Source organism: Drosophila innubila (genome assembly GCF_004354385.1).
Source record: "Drosophila innubila isolate TH190305 chromosome 2L unlocalized genomic scaffold, UK_Dinn_1.0 4_B_2L, whole genome shotgun sequence".
In the NCBI taxonomy this organism is placed as follows: Eukaryota; Metazoa; Arthropoda; class Insecta; order Diptera; family Drosophilidae; genus Drosophila; species Drosophila innubila.
This window is the reverse complement of record NW_022995372.1, coordinates 17,675,568-17,697,240: the sequence shown is the minus strand read 5'-3', so window position 1 is coordinate 17,697,240 and position 21,673 is coordinate 17,675,568. Positions and strand designations below refer to the sequence as shown.

At 37.4% G+C, this 21,673-nt stretch overlaps 1 protein-coding gene, 1 long non-coding RNA gene and 1 other non-coding gene across 3 annotated transcripts; 2 read left to right on the top strand and 1 right to left on the bottom strand.

Annotated features, from left to right (window-relative positions):
- Nucleotides 1-1,464: 1,464 nt before the first annotated feature.
- Nucleotides 1,465-15,738, bottom strand: LOC117779916 (steroid receptor seven-up, isoforms B/C). The gene is made up of 4 exons (XM_034616261.1): nucleotides 15,639-15,738; nucleotides 15,410-15,571; nucleotides 3,331-4,760; nucleotides 1,465-2,077 (listed from the first exon to the last, which is right to left on the bottom strand). Exons 1-4 carry the CDS (start codon nucleotides 15,736-15,738, stop codon nucleotides 1,595-1,597), a joined length of 2,175 nt encoding a protein of 724 aa, XP_034472152.1. The 3' UTR covers nucleotides 1,465-1,594.
- A 438-nt stretch (nucleotides 15,739-16,176) lies between these two features.
- Trnae-uuc lies at nucleotides 16,177-16,248 on the top strand. Its single transcript has one exon. It is a non-coding gene; the product is annotated as a tRNA-Glu (tRNA).
- A 4,689-nt stretch (nucleotides 16,249-20,937) lies between these two features.
- LOC117780411 lies at nucleotides 20,938-21,530 on the top strand. Its single transcript, XR_004617079.1, has 2 exons — nucleotides 20,938-21,047; nucleotides 21,118-21,530. It is a non-coding gene; the product is annotated as an uncharacterized LOC117780411 (long non-coding RNA).
- The last annotated feature ends 143 nt before the right edge of the window (nucleotides 21,531-21,673 follow it).

Sequence of the window (21,673 nt, the reverse complement as noted above, 5' to 3'; positions counted from 1 at the left end):
AAATTACACATCCACATAGATAGTAATCTATTTCAGGAATTTAAATTATCGATAAAATTGTAATGTTTTACAAATACAAAAATAAACTCGTTCATTCTTTTGGGACATAAAGCAAATTACCGTTTATTTCACTTCAATTCCGCAAAAAAAAACTGGTTTTGTTTGATTGTTCGTATTGTATTTCAATTTATTTAAATATTTTTGTATATATAATAATTAATATGCATTTATATGCTGGAAGCAACATCTGTTGCGATTTACATACTATTTCAAACTGGTTTATTTTATATCTAAAGTTTTTAAATTTATTTTATTTATATATTTCTACATTTAAATCGTGAGCCATATTTCTCTGCATACCATTTACAATTTGATTGTGCAAAAAAATCAATTACAAAGCATTTGACATTTAATAATTCATAAACAAAGCAGGCATCAATGTATGTATGCATAACATACGTGTGTGTATATGCGATATATTCTGCTGATACGTACGTCAAACCCACGGAATGTAAGAGACAAACCGTGCAGCATACATTTAGGTCGTTTAACCCGCGGCAATATTATTTTTTCATTTTCCACGATTTCTAAACGCGATTTTGCAGCAAAGGTAACAGTGGAATAAATGGAAAGAACTAGCGGAAGAGCAGAGGGAAATTATGAGTTCTGAATTATGTACACAATAAAGTGAAAGCAAAGATGGTTAGGGTATACAAGGGTATATTCCCCAGTTAAAGGATTAGGACACCAGCAGAACATTTTTTAAAAACTTACTTAAAAATATCATTAAAACTTTTAGAAGATTGACAAATAATAGTAGATATAATAAAGAATAAAATCAAAGATATTGGAAAGTATAAGGGGAAGTTGAAAATATATTTCATTTAAATCTTTTTTTTAGAACTATTTAACTGATACTTTATAGATTGTATTATTGCTGATTAACAGAGAACTGAAGTGTATCTAAAGAAAACTGTAGAATAATTCATAAAAAAAAACAATTCAAAATAATAAATGGAGCTTATGTACTATTTGCTAGAGTATAAAAAAGCCAAAACGTGATACAGGTAAGAAGAAATGGATGTGGAAGGAAGGGTGGGAAATTGTTGCTGCTGCAGGTCAAGGGTGTGGCAGTTGGGTTGCAGGTTGCCAGGTTGAAATAACATGAGCAGTTTTAGAAAAGAGACGACAAAATGTCGAATGAAAGATAAATAAAGTGCATGGCGGAGAAGACTAAAAATAAAATGTTAGAAAAAAAATCGCGAACAGAGCTATAAATCAACGTGAAAGCAGCCAGAGGGAACGGAGGAGGGTCTGGGGGCGTGGCAATGTATCTATTACATGAACTTTGTACGCTGTGAACTGTCGCAGCTGCATTCGAGCCGAGTTAGCAATTTTTTATTTTTCATTTTAATTTTTCACAACTTTTTTATTTTTTTCCCTCTTTCCACCTTCATTTCTCTATCTCTTATTTTTTTTAGTTGGAGCACAAATATTTTGTCAAGTGACAAAAATTGATGCCGCTTAAATGCAACGCGATTCGATTTTGATTACATTGGACGCCCACTTGCAGTTGGTTTAGTTTATCCATGATCTACTTGTCCACCTGTGCCGGCTCCATGGTGTACATATCCCGCAGCAGCCGCGCAATGGGAACATTTCCGATGGTCTCCTTGAAGAAGAGCGCCTCGATGGTCGCCGCTCGTATCGTGCGCAGTGAGGGAAGCAGAAGGAGGAGTCGTCCAAAGCGTGTGGCCTGACGTGGATACCGCAACCTCACATGATCGGACAGAATGCACTGCGCCTGATCCTGCAGCATCTCCACCGGCTGCACATCGCACAGTCCGGCTGTCTCCGGAGCAAACAACGCGATCGCCTTCATGCAACCCACTTCGCTGCCATCCGGCGTGATCTGACGAAACCGGCAGAGTATCTCCTGGATGGTCTTCATTTCCGTTTGCGTCGCCTCATCCTGCAGCACACGCTCCTTGATCAGCGGTGACTCCAAGATCGGCGTTAGATCTAATGGAATTGTCCACTGGGCGAGGTTAAGCAGAAAGAGCTCCTTCCAGGACTCCTAAAAATGAAAAGCAACAGAAAAATTAGAATACAGTTGACTAAAGCATAACTTATCGTTAATACTACTTTTGGACTAGATCCAAACTTTTTTTATTTTACGTATACGTAATTATTTGACAGATGTATGACAATATAAATTTAAAAGAAAGAGAGGCGAAATTATAAGTAAGTTATCAGGAATAACGAGTTTCAGGCAAGGAATCACAAATGGTAAATTCCTTTAATGCGGAGACTAAAATTAATATTTATTATTTTATATTTTGTAAGGCAAATCAAATCAACATGACGACAACGTGTTAAATTAACGGGTTTGTTTTGTGTAAAAATAAAGATAGAAAATTAAGGAATAATATGTTCTTGCAAAATATGGATTTAAAGCAGCGGTGAGCACGCCTTTGCTCTTGCTGCTCGCAGTGCTCAAACAGTTATGTTTGAACGAACAGGTGCTGTTCTCGAGCAAGCTTACCAAAGAAAAAATAAACAAGGGGACTTTGCCCCATGCTCGCTTCGCTCGCGGAAAGGTGCGGCTACAGTCGAGCATGCTCCACAGAAGAATACCGTGTGCCCAGGTAATCTTTACTAAAAGATGATTTTCGACCTATTGTCCATATGGCAGCTACATGATATATGGAACCGATTTAAACCAATTTTGGTCAGAATTTACAAAACCAACTTAAATGTATATTCTATCAGTTTGGTTAAGATGTCTTTAACAACAAACAAATTGTTCATACTAAAACTAAATATTTGTCTGTGCGTTTTTATGACAGCTATATGATATAGTGAACCGATTTGAACCAAATTTGATCAGTTTATCAGTTTGAGTAAGATATCTCAAAACACATAGAACTTTTTCATACTAAAACTTAACTTTCTATCTATAGAGTCTATGGCACTCATATGATAAAGAGGCCCAATCCAAGAAAAAAAAAACAAACCTGAAACCTAGATACCAAGTTTGAGGTCTCTAGCTCTTTTAATTTCTGAGATCGACGCGTTCATACAGACGGACAGATGGACAGACAGACGGACAGACAGACAATCGACTCGGCTGTTGATTCTGATTAAGAGTACAAATACTGCCTGTTACTTTCTGTCAAATTGACTAGTTCTCTACTTGAGGAAAGGAGCACAGCAATCTTTAAAATTTTTTAAATCTCTCTGTAAATTAGTTGTGCCTCTACAGTCAGTAGTTTTGTAATTAAAAGTTAAGTACGTATTAGTAATTTCATGACTGTTGGTTTAACCCACCTGAAGCAGTAGGTGCTGATCATTCTTGGACAATGTCTGGAACGGCATGAGGCACTTGACCCAACGCACAGCCATGAAGAGAAGACGCGCCGTCGTCTCCTGCAGCATTTCCCAGGAGAGGAGACGCGAGTCGAGCAGTTGCTGTGGCAGCGGTGGCGGAAAGAGCAGAGCATTGTGTTGCACCTGGTACTGGATGAGCTCCTGGCACTTGTCGGGACTCAGCAACAGCTCCAGGAAGCCGTTGGAGGCGTGGCAGCCGCTGCCAGAACGTGGCGTTGGCAACGCTGATGATGGTGGTGGTGTCGGTGTTGTTGGTGCTGGTGATCCTGATGTGTAGCTAAGCTGTTTGTTGTTCTTGTTTTGGTTGTAGTGGTTATTGTTGTTGCTGTTACTGTTGTTGTTGTTGTTGTTGACATGAATGCTGTGCATGAGAAGCGGCATTGTGTCGTTGTTGGTCTGATGCGATGCTTCGCTGAGGCAGTACGTCGAGTTCTGTGGCGGATGTGGCGATGTGCTGGATGCGGCCAGACTCTGTGAGTCGGTCAACGTTGGCGCCGGCGACACACTGCCAGCACTCAGAGGTGGCGACGCCGATGGCGATGGTGTCTCCGTTTCGACATTAACCCGTGGACTCTCGCTGCCCAGGCTAAGACCTCCGTCTCCGTCTCCATCTGCATCTCCGTCGCCATCCCCGTCGAACACTCGACCACCGCCACTGCGGGAACCAATGCTCGATATGGACTGTATGGAATTGCTGGGCGAGGGCGATGAATAGTTGTTCGCTGTGGGCGTGGCCTGGGCGTAGGGTCCCGTTGAGACGACTGCAGCCACTGCCGTTGCCGTTGCCGCCGTTATGCCTGGCAACTTGCTGGCCGCCTCGGCAATCAGATTGTGATGCAGCAAATGTGGTGGAAATGTCATGGCAACAGTCGAAGCACCACCACCACCACCACTGACTGACCCACTGCCATTTTGAAGAGCTCCATGCGGTGCCAGTGCGTGTCCATGACCTGGATGATGAAAGGCCGTTGCATGCGAGGCTGACTGCTGGCCAGGATGAGCTGCCTGCACCTGTGGCTGGTGAGGATGTGCCGCTGGCTGAGCACCTGTGGCCAAATGGAAACCACTCGGCGGTGCATGCGTCGAAATGTGTTGCGTGTAGTTGAATGATGCCGACACGTTGGTCACCAGCGACACCGGCAAGTGTCCGCCATGATGATGATGCAGTCCAGCGGCAGCTGCTGCTGCGGCCGCCGCATGATGAGCCGCCGCCGCATGCGCGTGATGATGGTGATGGTGATGGTGGGCGTGGGCGTGGGCGTGGGCAGCGGCAGCATGATGGGCCGCTGCTGCAGCCGCCGCATGATGATGATGATGATGCAACTGCGGATGTAGCTTCGGTTTCCGTGGACCACGCTCATGTTGAACAGCTGCAAAAATAAGTTATAGAAAAAAATATATTTTTTTAGAAAAAGGCCGAATATTTTAATCAACACTGTGTTAGTTTGATATTACTAAAACAGCATCGATTTGATGCTTTAAAGCAGAAATTAAGGAGCAGAAATTAAGTTCAGTTCAAGAACCTCTGAGACCAAGTTTTTTGTTTGAACTCTGTTTCAAGTTAATTCAAGAAAATATTAATTTTATTCTTGTTTTCAATTTTTCTTTATTTCTTACAAAAGTCGATAAAATTATTTTATAAAATACTTGCTTGATATTTAAAAATCTAACTTTCAAAAACCGATTATTATTTTGGGATTTTTAAATTGAAAATCATTTTTTATACCCGTTACTTAAAAAATAAGTAAAATGGTATATTGTATTCGTTAGAATGTATTTAACAGGGAGAAGGATCAGAATTAACAGCCGTCTGTCTGTGTTTATGAACAAAAGAATCTTAGAGTCTATAAGAGGTGGAGCAACCAAATTTGGCATACAAATTTCTGTATACCCCACACAGATCAAGTTTGTTTCAAATTTAAGGCACTCCCCTCTTTGCCCCAGTAAATCGATCAAAACCGTCTGTTCGTCTGTATAAACAAATGAATCCCGCTTGTTTTAAAATTAAATTTCTAATTTCTTATATTGTGTATTTCATCAACTATATGTGGTTAAATTTATTCAAGTACGGTCACGCTGTTTAGTTTCGTCTTTGGACGTAATGCTAAAAAAATAGCTCATTTTAAGCAATATTACAAATATTACTTAAATAAGCAATATAATAGCAATATAAAGCAATAAGAAGTTAAAGGACTGCCACATAAAGTAAATTGCTCTAACAGAAGATTATGTTGGAAAGTAAATCTTTTTTCACTAAAAAATAATGCGTTTTCCGACATTTCAGTCCATCCTCATAACAAACTGAATTTCCTGTTGACAATTTTAAGTCAAATTGTATAAAATAGATCCAATTGTAAAACGGTTGGCGACTAGTGCGAATTAATCATAAAACTTGAACTCAAATGACAACAAATATTACAACAAATTGGGGTTTGTTCACTAAAGAAAAGTCGTTTAAAATGAATCAAATATTTGCCTTGATTTCGTATAGTACTTATTTTATTGAGCCCTGGTCTGATTTGTGGTTGATTCTGCAGTTTCTGTGTGGAAGTGTCCCTGTTGTTCGAGTTTATCAATCCATGGAATTTCGATTGCTCATCCGTTTTGCATAAAATCAGTTCAAGTGTGTAATTGCGTTAATCTGCTTTTAAGTAGTTAAATAAATAAAGTTAATTTGAAAGATACTTTGCATGGCTTTCTTCTTTTTTGTTGGCCACCCAGCAAAACTTTTGCCGTCTCTTTGAAGTGTGAGTTTGGACTTATCTGTTTGCCGAACCAAATACTCATAGCAAATAGCAAATAGAAAGTAATACTTGACTGTGTGTGTGTATGTGTGTGTGTATAAGTAGCTTCTTGAGGCGCCCACACATATACTCTTATACATAATAAACCGATTATTAAAATGCGCAGATACGCAGATGCAAAGATACAAAGATACAGAGATACAAAAGTCCTGGCCTGGTCGTGTGAACTGTTGCATATGCCCCAAGCCTGGACCAGGACCGATACACACATGTGTGTGTGTGTGTGTGTGTGTGTGTGTGTGTGTGTGTGGGTTGCTGTCATGACTTTTATTTGTTTGTAATTAAATGTATCTATAGCATGTGCGTTTGTATCTTGTATCTTGTGCGTGACATAGCTCAAAAGGGGTGACATTTTAATCCGCAGCTAATCGCATGTGTGAGTGAATGAGTGTGTGCTGTGTATGTGTGTGTGTCTGTCTGTCTGGCTATGTAAAGTGACTGCAGCCACTTGACGGCTTCTGGCCCCTGGCACTTGAAACTAGCGCCAACGACAGAAAGTATGCAACTGCGTCGTGAGTCTCAAAGCTTTCAAAAGATCACAAATTTCAATTAAAGAAAATGCCAAACTCATCAAATTTTTACGCTGCGGGTTAAGCGGCATCAAACAAACTTGCGACCAATTTTACCCGGCAGACAGACTCCTTAAAAACTGCGGTCTGCAAAAAAAGTTGAGCACCCAACGAAATACGGAACCCAGCTGCAACCCAAGCCCAAACCCGACCCCAAACCGAAACCAATCCTTGGGCACTTCTAACCCTTTGCTTGCAACACTTTTTTACTTCTCCTCCTCCCCCCCATCCTTCGGGCAAACAAAGAAACGTGTGAAAAAGGCAAAAAATTAACGGGCATAAGCAAAAATTAAAAACTTCGTTTTCTTGTTCATTTTTTTCTCCTACTTTCCATTATAATATAACTTTTCTTATATCGACGCCATTTTCTTTTTGTCACCAAAGTGTAAAAGTTGCGTGAAAGTGAGTAGAAGATGAGTTTCAACTGAATTGATTGTTGGAAAAGTTATGAAATGCAAAATGCAAAAGTCGTGTTGCCGCTTTTTCTGCAACTGGAGGCGTTTTTTGGGAACGTGGCTCGCAGCTATTTGAGGTTAGGTTTGCTGTTCAGAATTATGAGCAAAGGTCAAACTGGAGGGAAAAGATATAGATCGAAATAAATGCTTTTAAGCATAATATCTTGAACGTGGTTTCGGTATGTCTACAATTAACAATATTTTTTTTTAATTTTAATTTAATTATTTAAAAATTAAAAGCAATTCTGATATTCTTTTAAAGTTTGCATTGTCTGACTGCTACCAGAACGGAAAAGACTATCCCGTAATTAAACCCTTACCGACCTAATTGTTTCGGAACGTCACAAATCCGATATTTCTGTTGGTATTAATCCCTGATTTAAATAATTTAAAAAGCAATCCGATATTTCTTACGGTATTAATTCTTGTTTAAAACAAATGAAAATTCGGAATTAGCCCTGTTTAAAATATATGAAAATTTTCAAAAATCATTTATTGTTTTCCTTTTTAATATTGTGAACTTTAAAATGTCAGCTTTAGGTTCATGTCAGAATTATTGACAATATTTTATTAGTGCTTATTGACATTTGACTGGAAGCTAGCTGAAAAAGATTTCTGTACCCTCTCCGACACTATACTATACAACACCTGTGGTGGCTCTCAAAAGGCAGCTAACCTTTTTGGAAAAAAAGACACAATGTACAAATCTAATTAGCAACTCATTACGCATCCTCAGAGCGTAGAGCAATAAAAACAGATAGTAAAAGAAAGAGCAAAACATATTGACCGATTTGCTGAAGCTAATCAATTAATTAGGGTAGAGAGAAGCTGGGTAAGAGGACAGCAGGAGAAGCGAGAAGGGCGCGTGCTATACAAATGCAGGGAAGCAAAAACAATTATGTCAAAACAGGGAAACAGGACCAGAAATGAAAGCAAAGGCAAAAATGTCAGAATGCCAGGGCAAAGAAATGCGGTAGAAAAATTAATGATAAGTGGCGCAGAGAGAGAGAGACAGAAAGAGAGAGGAGAGTGGAAAAGGCGAGCGAAACGGATGTTAAACAGCTGCTCAGTTCCCAGAGTTCACAGCGACTTCACGACCGAGACACGCAAAAATCCCAATGAATGATCATCAACCCGAGGCCCACATTAATGGACAATGGTTGGATGTCCAGGATGTCCTCGACTCGTAAGTTGAAAAGCGCGAGCCGTACACAGAAATCGAAACAAACATAATGAGAACAACCTCATGAGCTTTATATAGGTTGTATTATAATTACCCAAAAAATATAAAACGCGAATGTTTGGCAGGCAAATGAAAAGTAAATAAGGCAACATTCTTAAACCTTGGCAATGTACCCCGCAGGGGTGAACAGAAACCGTGAAATTAGAGAGCAATAAAAAAAACACTTGAAGTGATTCGATGCGGTTGGAAAAATGAGGGGGGTGTCTATGTTTTTGCCCTTTGCCCTTAGCAACGGAGCGGGGAACTTAAGATGAGCATCGCATTTGGCTTAGCAACTGTAAAGTGCATAATAGTGCATAATAGTGCATAATGGGCTTTGTTTATGCCAGCTCAAGGACCTTATAGCCATATCAAGGCAGGGGGAGAAGGAAGTCGAGTGACAAATTGATAGCACGATAACAGTTGCGAATTGTAAATAAATTAACCTAATTTGCAGATGAAAGATAACTATAAGTACGAGTGTATTGACTGTAACATCTGCTATTCCTCAAAGTGGCTTAACAAAAAAATAATACGATTTGTTGCAAAGAAATCTTACAAAAAAAAACTAATTGAAATAATTCAAAGAATTGTGGGTATTGAGTCTCTTTTAAAGTATTATTATTTTAAAGTATTATATTCAAGGAATCAAACCGAATTAAATGTCGGATCCGGTTTCGGTCCCAACACTTTCCGAATCAACTAAAATTTTTGCCGAATTTGGTATGATTTAAAAAAAAAATAATACGTCTCAGAATCAAATTAAATGTGTTTCTTTTATACTAAATATACTAATACGATATGAGGAGTTGATAAAAAGTGAAAATTTGGGGTCTTAAATGGTATTAAAAAGGAAACCCAGATCTAGAGGGGAAAAATTAAAGAAGCATTAAATTATAAAATTAATATAAAATTGTTATTTCCAAAATTCTCAGTTCTAACTATACAAACTTTATTTTATCTAAATACTTTCTATTGCTTATGCTTTCACATTTAATTATGTATTTATTAACTTTAACAGAAGCTGATAGAATCTCATTTGGAAATTGTTTTCCCAATTTCTATAATTATTAAGCGTAAATATGTACGTAAACAGATAAGTTAACGTTATGCAAATGTTTTCTTAAGTATATTTTTGGATACATATTTTCCTTTAATTTCTCATAACTACCAAGCAGTAATTATAAATATAAATAGGTATATACTATAGTTATTAAGCAGTAACTACAAATATGTATATCTATGAAAAGCTTATCAATAACTTTGACTTTAACCCATTTGAAATATTAACAGTAACTTTTACTACCTGCTTTGTTTTCCCCGCACACAGCACGGTTCAGGAGACCAAAGGCTTTTACGCTCTGACTCTGTCAGCAGCGCCCAGTGAGTGAGTGATTTTAAATCCGCTTTTAATGTTGACACTGACACTTTTGTCATTCACACAGACGCACACGCACACACGCACACATAGAGTGTGCTGGTGTGAGTCCATGACACATGCAAGCCAGTCGCATTTACATGTTGGCAGTCAGACACTGCCTACCAAAAGTGTATGCACATAAAGTAGTAGGCTATAATGTCAATTAAGAGCGGCACTGCAGCTCCGTATATGTGTATATACATGTGCATCTGCATGTAGACACTTGTGTGTATGTGTGTGTGTGTGTGAGGGTGTGAGAGGGTGTATGGCTTTCAGTGCCTCGCAGTCATGTGTAAATGAAATGCGTATACGTAATATGGCGGACAACTGCATTGAAAGGCTTAAAAGCAGCAAATAAACAAATATATCAATACATATAGACAGAGATACTTTTGTATATATGTATATAAATATATATTCGTGTACACTCACACGTATAAACATATAAAATCAATACGTTTAAATGTGGTCATGAAATTAGTCGGCAACCAGCGCCAAAAAGTCGACTATATATAGACAGGCTCAAAAGCTATAACATCAACAGCAACAACAACAACGATAGCTTCACTTGCCTGGCGCTCCATTTGTTTAACCGCAAACGCAGATGAGAACAACGAGCTAAGTTACAATGCAGTCTGTTGACAAAAGGGCTTAACTGCCCAAAAGTATGCTACAAAATATACTCTATATATAAATGTCGACGATGGCAAAAGACTGAGAGAGTCAAACAATGACAGAGACAGACAACAAAACTTACTATGTTCTTGAGACTTTCAATCGAGTGCTAAAAATTTCCATTTACAGTTCCATTTTCATTAAATTTGCACTTGGTTGATTTTATAGAAAGAAGCCTTTTTTGACTATTTGTTTCAATTGTTGTTTTTGTTGCCTGTGTTGAGTATGCCACAAATGTTACTTGGCCTGGTTAAAAGGTTGGCGTTAAGCGTTTTGTTTGACATTAGCCTTGCAACATTTTTGATTTGCTGAAAGTGCTAAAGCTAAAATTCCATAACTAAATTAGAGTGAAATTAGACCGATCGATATTTCAGAATTATATTTAAGAAAAATAAAGATGAAATCAATATTATGCACATGCTAGAGAGCACAGTTAATATATGTGTGTTCAGGGGCGTTAACCTGTTAACTTATATGACAAATCGTGTATATAAAGTAGAACAAATCTATTGGTTGTATCCTTATAGGTTAATTTCAGTAATTCTGATTAAATCTATCAATAGTATGCGGTTCTTGGTACAGAACTATTTTGTAGTTCCATTGTGGACTTATTTTAAGTTAAGAAAATTAATTGTTATTTTTTAATACATTTTTAACGTTATTAAATCTCCGATTACAGATAAATTAATTTTTTTCATGTTATAAGACTTCTAATAACGACCTTTTGACTTCTATAATTGTAAAACAAAATATAAAAATAATAATTAATATATTTCTTGAGTAATTGACTAAAAATTAAATGTAATTGGGGTTTAAAAAAAAATATATATATATCTGGTAAGATTTGATTAGTGGTTATTTTAGTAAGTACAGTTAGCTAAATAATTACTATACAGTTCTGTCTAATCACGTAATTATAAAAAGTACGATTACTTTTATTAACTAAATGCCCAGCTTAAGTAAAGATAGATTTAAATTTAAGCAATATTTTAAATCATAAGTATTATAATACGAAGTACTTTTGTTTTCTCAGTGCCATCATTAGAGCTCACTTTTCAGCTCATCACGCAGCCAGTGTGGGATAAAGACCTAAGTATAATATACACAGACACTCACACCAACACATATACATACAAGCAAACGCCCAGAAAAGGACATTTTATTGCTCGCTTTTTATTTTTCTTTTGAGAATGGGATTTGGAAAAGCGACACAAATCACTCAAAATGAAAAATCCGCTTAAAATGCCGCGTAAATATTTGTAAAGAAATAAGAAATATACAAGAGATGGGAAAATTGGAACGAGGTGTACCGGGGAAGGGGGTAGGGGGATGATGGGGCATCATCACTATGCGTGATGATGATGCTGACACTTTGTTGGTATACAAATGCAAATACCATTAAATGTGACAAGTGGCAACATAATTTGTTAAGGGAATCTCGCACCGTGTCTTCGTTCTTTTTTCTTCGTCCTTGCACCCTCTTCCAGGATATTAGCATACAAAACAGATGACATTTATAAGGTAGAGCGAGACAACAAACAAAGTGTGCGCCGTTTGTCATATTTTCCCATAATAAATTATACTTCCATCTTACTCTCTCAATATTTGAGGTTATGAAATGCAGCTGCTGTGCAACACTATAATTTTCGGCCCTTACCAACACTTGCAGCTATTCTAATTAACTTTATTGGCAACGTCGAGAAACCATACAAAGCCCGCCAACTTGCCCGAAAACTGAGACTAAACAAATGGAAGACCAACTAAAAATGGCTAACCACATACCCCCACCCCCTCCATCCAGCATGCCACACTCGAGAGAAAAAAAAACAACATCCAACTACTCGTAAGTTGTTGGCCCCCAAAAATATATAACACAAACGTGCCTTGAACGATTTTTGTGGCTTTTTTGCTTTTTGCTCTAAACAACAAAAGCACTTTGTCTGTCCAGGAATATCCTGTCGCTGGGCGAAGGGATACGAGCTCTGACAGTCGTTGGTGTCAGTGTCTCCCCCTCTCTCTTTCTAAATATCTATCTCTATCCCTTTTATTTAGTGTGTGTGGGAGTGTTTATTGTTTATTTACGGCAACCAGCCAAGAAAAACCCCAAAAAGGCAGCTAACATGGGGCTTTGTAAGAAAATGCACAAAGAAAAAGGACATGAACATGTTCAGGCACGCCTTGTCTCGCCCTAGGCATACCCTAACAACATAAAGTTGCATAGTATTTTTATGCCCTTTGTTAAACGCACCTGATTATTTTTTGTTAACTATGTACATATAAAGGATGAACGTTTTCTGCTTGTTTAAAGATTTAACCAGAGGCCTGTTTGAATGTGAATCAAAAGTTTTATTGGACTAGAGCTCATTAAGACTTTTTTTTTTTATTTTGAACTCTATTATTAAGTCGGGATTTTACAGTTTTTCGAATATTCTTATCACTACCAGGTGTGTTTCACAAATTTCTAAAAAAAATTTCAGAGTTTTCATTATTTATACATACTATTTTCATTTAAAAAGAGTTTTATGCCAATTTATTCAATTTAAAAATGAATAAAACTGGATTCAGTAATACTTAAATTTTTTTTAATCTCAAAACACATTTTTTATCATTGGCTTGGATTTAGGAAAATTATCTTAACTGAAACATAATAAATTTTAGTTCGTAAGATTCGAGTATTGTTCCTATATTTCTAAAAGCCTTGTGATAAAGATTTGAGACTGATTTTCAGTGTTTTAATTTGACTGAAGAACTCAGCTTACAAGGGCATCTGATCTTTGGCTTTTTGAACTTATTGCTTACTTATTGTATATTAGTGTTTTGATGTTGTAGTTGTTGTTGTTGCTCTTGATATGTTTTTACTTTTGTCAGTTTTGCCATTTTCTTGTCACCTTTGTGAGTGTTGTTATTGTTAGGCAAGTGGGCGTTAACCATATTGCGTGTCTCTTTTCCTCCCAGCATAAACTAACTTTTTTTCTGGTTCATTTCAGGCAAATCTATCTATCTACAAGAGAAAAAGCCAGAAGCTCCCTCTATCGTCTGTTCTAAGGACTAAAGTCTAAGGTCTAAGGTCTGAGTTTGGTATCATCATTTGATTGTCCATACATTTTAGTCGCATTTTCAGCGATGGGATAATGCATGTAATCCGCTATTAAGTGCACATTGTCAATCGAGACTGCCTTCCCCGCCTCGCTCCCCTTCTTTCTTCCCTCTTCATCAGTCAACTCTCCCCCTGAAGGCGAATTGCGTGTGAGAAAATCTGCAACAATTCTCACGCTGTTGTTGTCCCTTCTGGGTGCTGCTGTTGTTGTTGTTGTTGTGCAATGAACCCCTCAATGCTTGATGCCAAATGGTAAATTGTAGCCATAGAGCTATATAGTATGTTTGGCACTACGAGCTATACGAACCATTGGGAGCTATAGATGGCCTTCCATGTTATGTGTTTTTATGCTACATTTAATGTTGGCTTAAGAGCTTTAAAGCCAGCATTGTTGCATTGAGTTGTTCTCAGTGTTCAGTTGTGACGTTGTTGTTGCTGTTGTTGTTGGGTGTGAGTTAAGTTGGGTTCAGTAAAATTGCTGTAGCGTATGAAAGCGGTCGGTAACGTTTGGTCAATCGTATTGGCCAAATAAAGTTCGTCAAGCACAGACACATTGATAGTTAATATGCAAATCATTTAGTGACTCAAGTAAAATATGCAGAATTGATGTTTACACAGAAATTTGTAAAGAAATGTGAATGAGTTGGGTAAAAGTTTCTATATTAATCTATTAAGTTAATAAAGGATAATATAAAGGCTAATATAAAGGCATTATATTGAGTATTTACTGTTACGTTATGCAAGTCATATCTTGTTAAGTTGAACAGAAAAGAAAGTTTTCTCAAAAATCTCAATAATTTGTATACAGCTTAATTTATTTATTTAATTTTGATTAGAAAAAAAAAAATACAAAAACAGTTAATGGTTAATTTATAAAGACCGTATTTTTGATATTATTTTATGTAAGCCAGATAAAAAATGATTTACTTTACATAAATAATAACAGACATTTCATTTCAAGAAATCTCTTTTATATGAAATTCAATCGAATGCTAAAATTATAAAATCCTTACATAATTTATTGTATTTATTGCAATGCCTAAGAAGACATAAAATGCTGAAATAAATTTTGGTTATTCTTTTAAAGCTTTTTGCAAGAGTATCACTAGTTCTCAGTTAGAATTAAACTGACATGACATAAAGTAAGTATAACTGTCAAGAAATTTTCAGTGTGAAGTTAAATATTGTTCAAGTGCAATTGTATTATTGTATAATAAAAGTTAAAAAAATTCTTTAAATTAAAAGTATCTTACTTTATTGAAATGCAACTACATAATATTAAACAAATAAAACTGTCTCCTAGTTTTCGTAAATCGAACTTGACTGTTAGAACTTTATAAAGTAAAAACTTGACTGCAATGCAAATATTTTGAATAGCCGATTGGAGTAAATCAAAGTCACGCCTCCATAATTTATTTCGTTTAAAAATCAAGCAAGCCACTTTCTATTGTGTGGCTTCTGGCTGAATGCAAAGGGGGACTGAAGGGGAAAGGGGTGCGAATAAATTATAATCAGCTTAATGACAACTACAACAAGAATCAAGTGGCATCCACTTTGAGAGGCCACAGCCACAGGAAGGAAGTCGTCGAGTCGGAGGACTCTTTGCCAAAAGTGTGTGGCACCCAAAAGCCTGCGGCATTTTGGTTTTTCCAGTTTAATGTAATTTATGCCAAGGCTTTTCCCAAAAAAGCAGCCCCAGCTAATTTGCTGCATAATTAAATGAATTTGGCAAGTAAAACAAAGACTTGCGGGGGAGCAACGAGTTCTCTCAACTTACCGTCCTTATTCATGGCCGATTGAAAGCATTTGGCAAGTCGACAGGCCCGACATTGATTCCTATGGGTCTTGTCCACAGGACATCGACCCTTCAGATCACCGGTGGCCTTGCAGGTGTAAATGCGATTGCGATGAATGCTACGCTTGAAGAATCCTGAGCAGCCTAACAATGGGATATATAACACAATATGTAAAAATATGCACTCAATTATCGTTTGGTCAAGGCTTACCATCACAACTGTAGATGCCATAATGTTTGCCCGAACTGCGGTCCCCGCACACCTTGCAGGGTATATCCAGCAGGCGATCGCCAGCTGTGAACGGAAACATTATAAATTATTTAGAAATCAATTTAAATTTTTAAATATTACTTGATATTTATTTAATTCTATGCCTATCAGATACAACCTGACCTAGAAACAAATTTCTAGCCCGACTACAAGATCTGCAAAATATTGGAGAACAAAACACTCCAGTTTTTTTTTAGAATGTCACAATTTATTATTTAAATATATGATATTTTAAAGAAAGCATTAAATAATTTAAATTTAAAATAGAACTACAATAATAATGATCGAGACCGAATAATATGGTTTTAAATTTAAATTATATAATGCTTTCTTTAAAATATCATGTATTTAAATAAGAATTTGTGACATTCTAAAAAAAGGCTGGAGTGTTTTGTTCTCCAATATTTTGCAGATCTTGTAGTCGGGCTAAAAATTTGCTTCTAGGTCAGGTTGTATCTGTATTAGGCATTTTTCAGTATCCCATATGGTCTAGTGGCTAGGATATCTGGCTTTCACCCAGAAAGCCCGGGTTCGATTCCCGGTATGGGAAGTACTTTTTTGTTTGTGTAAAATTTTTATTAATTCTAACTTCTTAAAAAAGATATGACTCAACATTTCTGAACAAAAAATGTTTATTTTTTATGAAAGAAAATAATTTTTTTAATTCCGAATAGCAAAAATATAATAAAGTGATATGTGGGCGTTTCATTCATAAGATCTACGCTGAATATTGTTAAATGACTTAATTATGAGTTAAGCAAAATATTTTCCCTGGATGATCAAGAAATGTTATTTATTATACATTATACATTATAGTCAAATGAAAGAGTTGTTTTAATTTTATTATGAAGAAATCAGCTAAATTAATAATCAGCCAAATATATTCAAATATATTTGAGCCGCCTTTGTGCTTTATTGCAAGCACATTGAGTAAGCAAAACTGTCGTGGAAGCGAATTCAAAGAGATATCTGCAACATATCCGCATATTTAACTTATTTTAAACGCTAAGCTCGGCCTCAAAGCTTCCCTTGAGTAAACACATTGCAGCACGCACAAAATGTGCTGCATACTTTGTGGCACCGTTGACGATTGTTTGCCTGCTGTGTGTGTGTGTTTGTGTGAGTGTGTGTCGCGGATTAGCAAGTGAAAATTGCACAAAGCTAGCAGATAATGCGAGTTATATGAAAACAGGCCTTTACCTTATTTTACCCCCTTGACCTCCGTCCCGTTCCGTCACGTCCCTTTGACTGGCACGCTTCACAAATTAAGTTGAAAACTCGGCACTTGTCAAAATAAAACGCGCCCGGCTTCGATTGTTTCCCTTTTGTCCTGTGACATTTGACATATTGTCAACTGTTGGTTTGGTTGGGTTTCGGTTGCGACGCGTGTTGCCAATTTTCACACCCTGCGCATCGGCAATTGTCCGCAACATGTTAACACCTCTCGAGTGGTTGTGCGTGCCCATTTCTCAGTCAGTGGCCCTGGACCCTTAGGGTTGCATACACCATGAACCTCAACCTCATATACATTTATACATACTATTTATATACTTTTTTCAGCAATGTTTTCTTTTTTAAAATTTTTATTGTTGATTTTAAATATTTTTGTTTATTTAGCAAGTTGCGTCAATTTTGTGTATGTGTGTGTGTGTTTGTGTGTGTGTGTGAGTAAGTGTGAGGGATAGATCATCTTTGGTTCAAATATTAACCATACAATATGCTTTTGAATGGATTGAAAATCTCAGCATTGTTTTTATAGGCAAAAAAGGTTGGTTGGGGGCAGACGTGAGATTTAAACGGTTTAACGATTTGGACGTGGGAATTGCGATCTGGGCTTATCACATTGGGTTATAAATAGATTTACATACTATATAAGTTAATTTAAGAACATCGATTAAAATTTGGAATCTATTTTTCGCTTTTGTTTTAGTATTGTAGTTTTGAAAATAAGATTCCTAATGACTCCAGCTTTTTTAATACATTTTATTTATAAATTAAAATAAAACATATTTTAGAAACCTGTTAGTAAAATAAAGCTGATGTGTGGGAATCTTTCAGTTAAGGTTGTTATACGTATCTATTTATGTCAATACATATACATTTTTCAATACACAAAAGTTTACTCCAATAACATTGGAATAACTGATTACAAAGATATGGAAAAATGGTATTCAATCCTCAATCCAATTTAAAGGTCTTTCAATGTCTACACTAATAAATATATATTTTAAAAATTAAGTACAGCATTTGCATCTCATTCAGTGAACAATCATGTAGAATTATTAAGTTCATAATTAAATCTTAAACACTTGTCCCTTGTACTTTCTGAATCTGCTTCACAATATTAGCTTTAGATATATCCCATTTGGTTAATAGTTTTTTAGGGTAAAAAGCCGTCGCTTAGGTGGGCTTTTGATAACTACCGACGGTTTTTTTAATTATCGAGTTTTACCTGTGCCCATTTTCCGTTGATGGAAATATTTAAAGCCTAAAGTATCCAGCTTGATTGGGTTGATAGTAACTTTGATAAACACTAGAAATTTTTAGCTTAGGCTGGATTAATTTCAGTTCACGATTTGCACTTGATATTCACGAGCTTTAGTATTTCGACAACCGCACGCCTAAAATGTTGATTACATTTGCCGACGCAAAGGACGACGACGCAGCTGCGATGCGAATGCGGATCGTTTTGGCTGACGGACCAACTGTGAATGGCGCAGAGCCAGAAGCTGTGGCAGAAGCAGAGCCAGAGTCAGAGCCGGAGCCAGAGCTGAGCAGAGCAGACCGCCAATTACGAAAGTGAAGCTGCCAAAGGAGAGGTCCTTTTTGCAGTCAATTTGACAGGACGCAGAGCAAAGCCAAAGACAGCCACCACCGCCCGTCTCTGTCACCCACCCTCTTTTAGACGCGACACAAAGCCACAAACGTGGCACAGCCAGAACGGCCGGGAAATTGAAAAACACAGAGATACAAAGAAAAAAAGAAACACCCAAAACCGAATGAGGAAACTGGCAAAGCGAAGCGATGCGAAGCGTTGGCAGCGAGAAACCAAAACGTCGACGAAAAAGTCGAAAATTTACGGAAAGCTACAAAATGTTACATTTCATCCCTTAGAACGATACGGGACAGTGGCTGGGAGGACAGGACAGGGCAGGGCAGGACAGGACAGGCGGGCAACCAACCGGAAAACGCCCTTTTTTCTGTGCCTGCCGTTTGATGCGATTACAGCAAATGAGGAGACTTCCTGCCGTCCACCATTTTTGTTATTTTGCACCATGCGATACACACACACACACACTCTCACACACAGGCACGCACACATACACTGATGTGTGTCCGGGCCACGCACACTGCGACATATCCTGTGGCTTTCAACAATTCACCACAAAATGTCAAGAATGATGAAAAGCTAGCGACAGAACGAAGTCCTCAGCGTCGTTGTCCTCATCGTCCTCATCGTCGTCGTCGTCGTCGTCGTTGGCATCGTTTTGCGTATGTATTGGTAATGGCATCTGTTGTCCTGCTCTGAGCATGTCATATTCTCCCCCTCTCGCTTTCTCTCTTTCTCTCTCTCTCTCTATCGCATTCTCTGTCTGTCTCTATCCCTCTCTATCTGTGCCTCAGTAAATATCTTTGCCGCTTCTCTTCGGGCTGCTGCCTCGCTGGCTTCTTCTTTTTTTCTGGTTCGTCCTGCGCTTGTAGGCTGTCGGATTATTAGTTCTAAAGTCAGGATCTCAGCAGTCGGGGCGCTACAATTTTGGGGCATATGCCACAATCTGATTAAATTGGCAACATTCCTGACAATATACAGTTTTTTGATTTTTTTTTTTTTTTGATTTACAATGAATAAGCATATCCAAACAAATCCAAATTTTAATTGAAAAAAAAACTGTTTAATTATTACCAAATTGCATTTATTGCAAATTATAAGCATAGAATTTTTATTCTAATATACAAATAATATATTAAAATATTTACTGTTTTATAAAAATTTATTGTATAATAAAAACAATCTTCTATTATATTGGAGTTTATAGAAACCTTTCAAGATGTATACCTTCTTTTTTTTGTTTATAAGACGTAGATCAACACTGTAACTGTTATTTACAATTTATGCTGTTGTTTACATTACTGCTTAAGAACTGTAAGTTCATATTTAGAAAAAATATACTTAATCTAAATAATATTTGTCTATTAAAATCACAAATCCAGAAAAAGCTATTATCTTATGTTAGTTTTGTATTGAAAGTTGTAGGTGTTTTGGTAGCGTATATAGTTGGGGTTAGTTAAGGATATGGCATATGTACGATATATGCATATACAGCTAAATTTGTATGCATGTGTTATTATGTACGTGTATGCGTCGTTATTTTCACAATGGCGTTTCCTGGGCTGGCACTGGTTGGCCCTGGTTGTTGTTGGTATGTTGATAGGGGTTGATTTACTGACTCTCATCTAAATTGAAATGACTTTTGTGACATTGTGTATTGGTTGCACACACACACACATACAAAGACACGCACACAGAGAAAGAGAACTATGATGGAGACTTAGCGGACAACGTCTTAAATGTACGAATGTACGAAAATATGGCATATGGTCACATTTTGGGGGTGGAGTCTTGTAAATCGGAATTTGGCAGTATCAAGTGGACCTCAACGCGACTATTACACAGCCCATTTAGTTGCCCGTGGTTATATATGTAGCTTTCCCACACAGATCGCCCCATGCGTGTATAGCCCAGCCCAGTATCGTTGCTTTTATGCTATCCTGCGGTTATATTAACCAGTCAGAATGCAAAGTCATTTGCTGCAAACGCCAACGCTGGCGTCACAAGCCTCCCCCACTCTCTCTCTCTCTCTCTCTCTCCCACTCTTGCCACTTCCAACTCCAGCTCTTATGCCCATCAATATGCACGTACACATATATATACATACACACACACATACTTGTACGCATACACATGCCAAATTTGCGGCATCAAGAAGTCGCATTTTTTCTATGGCCCAAAACTCCTGTACCCTACCTCACCCTTCTCAGCTGTCATTGCATGTGTGTGTGTGTGCGTCCTGTTAGGCCACGCCCCATGCGACAAAAACTCACCACTTTGTGGATTTGAGCGCAAGCGCTTTGCTCTTTCGCTCAATCGCTCGGTTCGAATTGAGTTCGAAAATGTTTCGAATCAAAGCAAGCTGTGAAATCGATTCGAATGCCCTTTCTTTTGAAACAGAGCTCATTCCTTTCGAACACCTGAAACAAATCAGAAGTGTTTTTTACACAAAACTTACTGTTTTATTTTTATTTCTTTTTTGTTTATTGAAAAATAACGCCGTGATTTGCCGATCTTTGGTGAGTTGGAATATATCATAAACTGTAAGTAAAAATATATTTATAGTATTCTCTTTTTACGCATCAACAGTGTCACCATGTATGGAAATATGCCTTTCTATAACACGCCGTGTAATTCCGGCAATGGGCCCTGCAATAACAACTGTCCCAATGGCAACTGTCAGCGTAAGGACATTGGTAGCAGACCGTCTTGTTGTCCTGGCGGGTTTTGCTGCCCTTCTGGACGCTGTACGCGCGATCAATCCGGAAGGCAGCCATCTTGGCAGACAAACAATGGACGTTGGCAATAAAGAGCCGAACGTATCCATTTCCGGCAAATCGGTGCGTGATTTCAATTACTTAGAACGGTCAAAATGGTGTCCAATCTCTCCCCCCACCGAACGGCAATGACATCTCATATTTACACAAAAAGTTCCTTTGAAAAATGCTTGTAAACACTATGCACAAAATATATAGTTAATATATTCATCTAAAATTTAAGTTTATTCTTCTCTGTTGCGTCATTGTGTGCTGTTACCTTTTAATGTTGCGCTATTTCAACAATATAAATGCATATATATATGTCGTGATAAAGATATTGAAATTAAACGTAAATCATGTTTAATTAAGCAACTTAAGCGTTCAAT